Source organism: Fundulus heteroclitus, unplaced genomic scaffold (assembly GCF_011125445.2).
Source record: "Fundulus heteroclitus isolate FHET01 unplaced genomic scaffold, MU-UCD_Fhet_4.1 scaffold_80, whole genome shotgun sequence".
NCBI lineage: Eukaryota > Metazoa > Chordata > Actinopteri > Cyprinodontiformes > Fundulidae > Fundulus > Fundulus heteroclitus.
Genome location: NW_023397252.1, coordinates 737,611 through 746,807, shown reverse-complemented (window position 1 = coordinate 746,807; position 9,197 = coordinate 737,611). Strand labels below are relative to the sequence as shown.

The following is a 9,197-nucleotide window of genomic DNA, read 5'->3' as shown; positions in this document are numbered from 1 at the left end:
GTAAGATTAAAGTCAACACGTGACCTTGAACTTGCCGTTATTGCCTGAATGTGCTTCAATGTGGCTGAAAGAAAACAATTCTGCAAAGAATAATTGGTCAAAAAGATTCCCACAGAAATGTGAAAGGTTAATTGTTTATTAGTATTTACAGTTGTCATGAGGTATTGATGCCAAGGGTGACAGTTGTTAAATTAAGGGCAATTACTTTTTCACACAGAGCCAGAAGAGTGTGGAATGGGTTAGGGTTAAACATGATTTTAGAACTGCATCTTCTAACACTTGGTGCCTATTGCATATTTTTTTCTATACACCACAGTTATTTCTGTACGAGTGAAAGACACGGACCATTTCTGGATCAAGTCAAGTCAAGTCAAGTCAGCTTTATTGTGAATTTCTTCACATGCTCCAGACATACAAAGAGATCAAAATTACGTTTCTCACTATCCCACGGTGAAGACAAGACATATTCTACCAATCTAAGTACACAGACAAACATAACATTCAGCTATACAAAAAAATAAGTAAATAAGAGGGCACATGCAGTGAAGAAATAAAAGCAGCAAAATTTGGTTTTTAAATTGTACATAGACAGTCAATAAAATAAAATAGTAGTGCAAAATCAGGCCAATAAAATAAAAGGCTGAGGTAGTTCTGTTTTTAACATTAGTAGGAAAAAAAAGTGGAGAAAGTGAAGAGAAGAAGAGAAAGTGAAAGCGGGACTGTGGGGTTTGATTTAATAACATGATGCAACTAAATAGTGTAACCCTTATATTTTTTTCATCTGGGTCTGTGACTGTTGCACCAACAAACTCGTTGGCTGCAGGTATTATGCTCTCTGTGTTGATGCAAAAGTAACATCACTGGAATGAACTATAAACATCCCTCTCATACTTACCCTGGAAGAAAATGGTGTGCATTTGCAAACACACGTGAAAAACGCAAAATTTTAAAAACTGCTTTTTTTTGTGGATTTCGTCAGCAGAAAAAAAAACTAATTTTCAATCAGATAACAGCTACACATTGTTTAAATCGTGTGGCTGTTGGAACAGTATAAAACCCTTACTGTGCTTCACATAGCTTCAAGTTGACTTTAATAAAAAAAAGAAAAAGTCATTTGATCTAAAAAGAACCAAAGTTCAAAAGTGTTTTAATCATTTTTAAACGTGAGCAACGACAATACAACAAATAGGTAACATGTAGCATGGTTTCTGTCTCCCTCTAGTGGACAGTTGCTGAATCTTACCTTTAAAAGCAAGGTAAAAAAATGGAAATTTCTCCCAAATACTTGCTTTTAGAGGCTGCAAATGCAACATACTAGTAATCATTTTTAAACATTCATTGTGTATTAGCTCCTTAGTAGCTTTTTTGATTTATCCCCTCGTTAAACATTTTAATAGTTAATTAGATAATGTGTCTACTGTGCAAAAACAGAAGCAGCTAAAGGTGCTCATAGATGAGAAAATGTAATGATACCTTCAGATTAATAGAACTTGGTATTGCAACATAAGTAAGCATTCTTTCTTTAATCCTACTTTTCATGCTTGCTGCTTACAATGTAAAGGATGATCAACATGAGTTTAATTTAAACTAAGGTAATTCTTTAAATGTTTTAAAGGAGAAGTCCGGTCAACAAGGAAAAATCAGGGGACCATTAGCTATAACTAAAACTAATACGTTCGTGGTTATTTAATTAACTTATCTTTAATCAATAAGAAAATAAAAACATAAATTGTCGTCTGGATCGCTGTGTATGGAGGCGGCCCTTACTGCCCGTATTTGGGCAGTAAGGGCTGTTTGACATCACATCCTGCAACGTGGAAAAGCGAAAGCGGCGACAGCATTCGTGACAAACAACAGAGCGTTGGGACTGGCTCCACAGCGGGTCCACTGAGTGAAGTCAAAAAATGGGAGGTGACAGTACTATTCTTGACCAATATGGGTTCCTCCACATAAACATGATTAAATGAAAATGATTGTTAATTAAAAAAAACATATAATTTATTGCACAGTGTGTAGTAGTTTTATATTTAAAGTACTTTCAGCAGTTTGATTTCTGATTTTGACCGGACTTCTCCTTTAAGGTACACTGAAGTCATTATGACAAATTTGAAAAACAACTCTAATATTTCTATTTTTGCCAATCAGAATGATCTGTTGGTGAAAATCCACCATCTTTAATTATTTTTCAGGTACCTTTACGCTGATTGTAAATATTTACAAGTTTTATTAGCTTCGTTGTTGCCATTGACATGACAGTTGTTTTCACCTTAATCCTCAAAGATTAAAGACGTCAAACAAATCCTTCTCATTATCAACAGCTTTTGTTTATTAAACAATAATAAAATAACATAATTTTTTCATGTACTTGAAAAAAACAATTACAGTCGTTTCTTTCCACTGTCAAGTTATTCAGTTCCACTGTTACAACTTACCGACTTCTTCCTCTTTGTTTCATAAACAGAAAACTTTTTTCTGCTGTTTACTACACGACAGTTTTACAGAACAAAGACATGAAAGAAAAGGTGAAAACCAAAAAACTAATTACATCTTATAATCATAATGAATGTATTTGGTATAACACACTGTGTACGAATGTAAATCTTATGAAGATCAATTTCAGCCTACAACGATGTCACTGCACATTTATAATAAGTCCAGCTTCAAGATCAATAACATAGCTGATCCTAAAGGCTTCAGCAAACATGTATTCAGAGCTCCTCTCACTAGAGATGAATAGAAAAGGTTGCACCAATTAAAGCGTACATCCAGTCCAGTTTGTTTGCCATATTCTGTTAATTTTTACTGCTGGGCACAGCTTAATGGTATAACAACAATCTTTTATGCAGCATTAACCCTCTGTAGGGGGAGTGTTGGCCTAGTGGTTAGAGCAGCGTGCTTGCACTCAGAGAAGGATGCAAGTACCCGGTTTGATTCCCAGTGCCGGCACTCTGGCTCCCTGAGCAAGACCCTTAACCCCAGATTTCTCCCCGCACAGTGACAGCCCACTGCTCCCCAAGGGGATGGGTTAAAAGCAGAGAACAAATTTCGTTGTAATGTATGTTTCAATGACAATAAAGATACTACTACTACTATAGAGGGATGTATGGATCTATGCCCATTGGACGTTTCAAGTGTGAATTTATTGACTCTCCACCCAGTCAAATGTTGTCCTTTACTCTTCTCCTGTCAAAACAAACAGCAAAATGTGAAATCTTGCCTGATACTGTAAATATAATACCACTCTCTTATTACCAGAAAACAACTTAAAGGAGGAGTTGTTACCATCAACTTGCTGGAATCCTGCAATATAAAGAATTAACAACACAAATGAAGTAGAGAACTATCAGCTAATAAATCTATAACATTAATTTCAAATTCTGTCATGCAGAAAATCAGTTATTTCCTCACTATTACATTTTCCCAACCGGAAGACGGCAACAAATACAGCAACTACCAGAAGAAATGCTGCAACACCTCCAGCAACAGCAGCGACAGGAATCTCTGGAGAAGATGCTGAGAAGGTCCAACAACATGGGCCAAACAGTTAAATTAAGCTGTGTGGTTCAAGAAATTCAAGAAGGTGTAATCTTGTTTGAAAATATAGAGTAAAAAAGATCTTACTTCCCAAAAATGTCATGTGATGAAGGACTTTTTAAAAAAATAAAAAAAAGGCAAACCCTTACATTAACATCTACCTGTAAAGTCACTATATTGGCAGAAAAGAGACAATATTCTTAAATATGATTCTTATTTACTGACGTTGAGTTTTCTACTGTGTCTTTGGCTGCAATCCTCTAAAAGACCGTGTTGATGGGGACAAGTAACTTATGTGTGAATTGGGGTCCCCTTTCTTGCCCAGTGTATGTGGTCAAAGTGATTTTAAAATGTCTTGTTCAAATATGCATGAATATACCAATAGATAATGTGCTCTTTTAGGGTACATATCTTGCCTAATAATTTCAGTTTGCTCTCCTAAATTAGTGGAGCCATCACAGAGGTGCATCTTACCCCAGTTTGTACGGATCACGGATTTATCCAGTGTGACTATTATGTCATCTCCAGCACCAGAGAGCTGAAACACACAGTCATATCTCCTCCAGCCTCCAGGCTGGATGGATGAAATGTTGAGTTCAGCACTCATCTGGAAGGTCCCATCATTGTTCATCAGGATCTCTCCTTTTTCCACACCTTCATGAATCTCCTCTCCGTCTTTCCTCCAGAATATTTCAGCTCTGTCAGGGTAGAAACCTGTAGCGTGGCAGCTGACCACAGAGGAGGGAGTCTTCTGGAGCAGAGATACAGACGGGCTTTCTGCAGAGAGAAAATACTCTTAAATATGATCTGGACCATTCCTGCTGATTCAGGTGTTGCAGCTATTAAATAGAGGGTCAAATACCTGTCCTCTGCAGAAAGCTCCTCCCATGCTGGACATAATTCTTTAACCAGTCGGGACATTCGTTGTTGTAGTAGTTTTTATTACTTTCTAATTTAGCTTTATTCCCCTCCCATGTTAGTTTTATGACCACTGCTTGCGATTTAGGTGCAGTCCATGTCAGTGTGTTCAGATCCAGGGCTAAGAAGTCCTCACCATTAAACCCATACTGATTATACCCTTTAATTTCGCCAGTCTCATCATCCCACTCACAGCCATTCATTCTCTGTAAAATGTAGGGACCTGAAAGACAAGAACAATTGTAGAAAAAAATAGAAACACAGCTTTTACATGTAATGCAAGGTAAGGCATGGCAAATTTATTTGTATAGCACAATTCAGTACAGAGACAATGCAAAGTGCTTTTCACGATTAGAATATAGGAAAATAAAACAATAAAAGCAAACAGGAATAAAATGCAGAAACAAAATAGAACATGGGAAAATAAAAATTAAATGCAAACAAGTAACAACAGTTGTAATACAAAGTAAACTAATTATATTTCAGTAATACAGTTCAATTATAACAGTCGAAGGCAATCCTAAACAAAGGTGTTTTTAGTCTTGATTTAAAGGAACTCAGGCTTTCCGCACATTTACAGTTTTCTGGAAGTTTGTTTCAGATAAGTGGAGCATAGAAACTAAATGCTGCTTCTCCATGTTTGGTTCTGGTTCTGATTTTGCAGAGCAGGCTGGAGCCAGAAGACCTGAGTGGTGTGGAGGGTTGATACACTGATAACAAGTCTGTGATGTATTTAGGTGCTAATTCGGAGATTTATAGACTAAAAAAAGGATTTGAAAGTCGTTTCTCTGAGATACAGGGAGCCAGTGTAAGGACTTCAGAACTGGGTCCATGTTCCCTACGTTCTTAGTCTTAGTGAGGACTTTAGAACCGGGTCCATGTTCAATTCAATTCAATTCAATTCAATTCAATTCAATTTATATGGCGCCAAATCATGAAACATGTCATCTCAAGGCACTTTACAAAGTCAAGATCAATCATATTATACAGATTGGGTCAGATTATACAGATTGGTCAAAAAATTTCCTATATAAGGAAACTAGTTGATTGCATCAAAGTCCCGACAAGCAGCATTCACTCCTGGGGAAGCGTAGAGCCACGGGAAGAGTCATCTGCATTGTACATGGCTTTGCTGCAATCCCTCATACTGAGCAAGCATGAAGCGACAGTGGGAAGAAAAACCACCCATTAGCGGGAAGGAAAAACCTTCGGCAGAACCGGGCTCAGTATGAACGGTCATCTGCCTCGACCGACTGGGGGTTACAGAAGACAGAGCAGAGACATAACAAGAGAGACAAAAAAGCACAGAAGCACACATTGATCCAGTAATCTGTTCTACATTAGATGGTAATAGCGGGTGAGCCGTCTTCTCTGGATGATGTCACAGTTAACAGAATGCCAGACCAGGTGTACCTACTATGAAGAAAAAGAGAGAGAACAGAAAGTTAAAGCAGAAATGACAACACATAATGCATAATTGAAGAACAGTAGAACTCAATAGAGTGAGAAAATTAGATCCTGATATACTCCAGTAGCCTAAGCCTATAGCAGTAAAACTATAAAGGTAGCTCAGAGTAACAGCAAAGCCATGTACAATGCAGATGACTCTTCCTGTGGCTCTACGGTTCCCCAGGAGTGAATGCTGCTTGTCGGGACTTTGATGCAATCAACTGGTTTCCTTATATAGGACATTTTTGACCAATCTGTATAATCTGACCCAATCTGTATAATATGATTGAACTTGACTTTGTAAAGTGCCTTGAGATGACATGTTTCATGATTTGGCGCTATATAAATAAAATTGAATTGAATTGAATTGAACATGAGCCACTCTAGTTATAATTTTTGTCAAAAAGAAAAGTTTTAAGCCTAGTCTTAAAAGTAGACAGGGTGTCTGCCTCACGGACCAAAACTGAGAGTTGGTTCCACAGGAGAGGAGCCTGATAGCTAAAGGATCTGCCTCCCATTCTACTTTTAGAGACTCTAGGAACCACCAGCAGACCTGCAGTCTGAGAGCGAAGTGCTCTGTTAGGAACATACGGGGTAATCAGAGCTCTGATATATGATGGAGCTTGATTATTAAGGGCTTTATACAATAGAAGAAGAATTTTAAATTCTATTCTTGATTTAACAGGAAGCCAATGAAGGGAAGCTAAAATTGGAGAAATATGATCCCTCTTGTTGATTTTCATCAGAACTCTTGCTGCAGCATTTTGGATCAGCTGAAGGCTTTGAACTGCATTTTGTTGACTTCCTCATAGTAAAGAATTAAAATAGTCCAGCCTTGAAGTAACAAATGCATGGACCAGTTTTTCAGCATCACTCCTGGACAGAATGTTTCTAATTTTGGCGATATTCCGGAGGTGAAAAAAGGAAACTCTGGAAACCTGTTTAATATGGGATTTAAATGACATGTCTTGGTCAAAAATAACACCATGTTCCCTGCGTTCTTAGTCTTAGTGAGGACTTCAGAACCGGGTCCATGTTCTCTATGTTCTTAGTCTTAGTGAGGACGCGGGCAGCAGCATTCTGGATCAGCTGCAGCTGTCTGATCCACTTTTTAGGCAGACCTGTGAAAACACCGTTGCAGTAACCAATTCGACTAAAAATAAATGCATGGATTAGTTTTTCCAGATCATGCAGAGTCATTAGTCCTTTAATCCTGGAAATGTTCTTCAGGTGATAGAAAGCCGACTTTGTAATTGTCTTTAAATGCTTTTGGAGGTTCAGGTCTAAGTCTAACCCAGTTCTCCAGGTGTTCTAACAGAATGGAGTGATCGACAGTGTTGAATGCTGCACTTAGGTCCAATAAAACCAGCACGGTGGTTCTTCCACAGTCTGTATTTAAATGGATGTCATTAAACACCTTGATAAGGGCGGACTCTGTACTGTGGTGAGCACGGAAGCCAGACTGGAAAACGTCAAAGCGGCTGGTCGTTGTTAAGAAGGTGTTTAATTGTTAAAACACAGCTTTTTCAGTAATCTTACTGATAAAGTGGAGGTTTGAGATGAGCCTGTAGTTCTGGAGTACAATTACATCTTATGGCTGAAATAGACAAATGTACATTTGAGACCCAAACTTGTGAGACTCAAAATAGCTTCAGTGTGTCACAGGAAAAAGGGAAATCTTAAAGGAAACAAAATTAAGAAAATCAGACTGAATTTTGCAAGAATTTAACATTGATATTAGGTTACGATCATACTGGTTAAAACATCCAGTGGAATAAAATCAAAGTACAAGACATATTAAGAAGAGAAATGATGAGACATGAAGATGTCAAAGCAATAACCCAAAGTCAAACGAAACTGTTTTATTTTCAGTATGAAGTTTAACCTCCAAACACCATCCAGGTATCATGTGTTGGAAATTACAAATTAAACCTTAAACTATATATGGTTTAGATTATCAAAAGTAGATAATAACTCCAAGATAATGACTCCAGATTAAATACAATGAAAAATATGAATATAGAATAATGATAACTCAGGAAAACTTTTGGTCGTTTACCACAAGAGAGGAATTAAAAGAGGTGAAAATTACACATTACCTTGAGTCAGGTTTAAGCATTGCTTAAAGTTAACAATGTTTGCTCTGAAGATATGTTGCTCTTTAAGACACCTCCAAGAATACCACTCCAGGTGTTCAGGATCCTCCTCCATTAGGCCCCTCATCCAGTCTTGTCTGGGCTTGGCTGTCTTGATGTTGCTGTCGCAGTAGACCGCCTGAACTTCATTTACTGTTGCAACACCGATGAACTCTGGAAAGCCTGGGACTCCAGAGGTTGCAGAAAGGAAATATCTCAGGGAATGTTGCACTGAAGGCAAAGAATATCACAGAAAATGTGACACTGTAATCTCATGATCAATGTGGAATGCAATTTTACACTCTACTGGTCCACAAACAAGCATCACATTATTCTTCACATGGTGCAATATTCTGGCTGTTTTTTTGTGTTGTTATAGCAAGTATTGGTCTGTTACTACATACATCAAACACAATTTCCATTATGTTTAGCTGCTGTTGGAACAGATTTCCATTTATATCATTGTCTGAGAGGAGTAAAGACACATTTGGAAGCACAAAATCTAATTGTAGGCTCCTGTCTTCCATAAAATGCATGAAGTAGTAAAACACTTTATATCCGCTAAAAAAGGTTTACATTTTTTGTTTAAGAACACAGGGAAAGCTTGGTACATCATGATGAGCCGATCTGTAATGATCACATCTTCCTGCGCAGCAGAAGGCCTGCTGCAACGTCTCAGTGTTTCATTGGCAAACACCAGGCCGTTAGCAAGCTCTCACTGTTGACTGAAAATAAAACTATCAGAATGTTGCGCTGGGATAGAAAACAAATAACAACATGTAACCCTATCTTACCCGAAGATGTGATGTGAAAGAGAAGCAGTAGGCCATAATAATTCATGATCGTGCTTTGGTAAAGCAGACACAGTTTAAAGACATGAGGTAAAGTCAGCCTCATACACACCCGGAACCAAAACAACTTGACGAAAAGAGGCGTGTCCACCTCCACAGACAGTCTGGAGGTGGACACGCCTGTTTATTCTCAGTTTGTCTCTCCTTTCTTCCTTCCCTCCCTTCCCCCTTCTCCTCCTTCTTTCCCATGTTACCTGGCCGAATGATCCCCAGCTTGTTTTGGAGATAAAGTCAGAGAGGCCAGACTGAGAGAAGAAGATGCAAAAGATAGGATTAGATGGAGATTGATGACTCTCTGTGGCGGCCGCTG

General features: G+C 38.1%; 1 protein-coding gene across 1 annotated transcript; it reads right to left on the bottom strand.

Moving 5' to 3' along the window:
- Positions 1 to 1,763: 1,763 nt before the first annotated feature.
- On the bottom strand, positions 1,764 to 8,911 carry LOC118562053 (major histocompatibility complex class I-related gene protein-like). Its single transcript, XM_036134346.1, has 7 exons — positions 8,831 to 8,911; positions 8,001 to 8,267; positions 4,397 to 4,675; positions 4,009 to 4,311; positions 3,409 to 3,513; positions 3,283 to 3,300; positions 1,764 to 1,807 (listed from the first exon to the last, which is right to left on the bottom strand). The coding sequence occupies exons 1-7, from the start codon at positions 8,874 to 8,876 to the stop codon at positions 1,764 to 1,766; spliced, it is 1,062 nt and encodes a 353-aa protein (XP_035990239.1). The 5' UTR covers positions 8,877 to 8,911.
- Positions 8,912 to 9,197: the final 286 nt, after the last annotated feature.

What these genes read in the sequence shown, in the direction of transcription:
- LOC118562053 (XM_036134346.1), bottom strand. Translation starts at nt 8,876, where the DNA reads ATGAATTATTATGGCCTACTGCTTCTCTTTCACATCACATCTTCGG. An exon ending in CTTTCACATCACATCTTCGG is followed by an intron (nt 8,268 to 8,830) that starts GTAAGATAGGGT and finishes CTTTGCCTTCAG; the next exon opens with TGCAACATTCCCTGAGATAT. An exon ending in ATGCTTAAACCTGACTCAAG is followed by an intron (nt 4,676 to 8,000) that starts GTAATGTGTAAT and finishes CTTGTCTTTCAG; the next exon opens with GTCCCTACATTTTACAGAGA.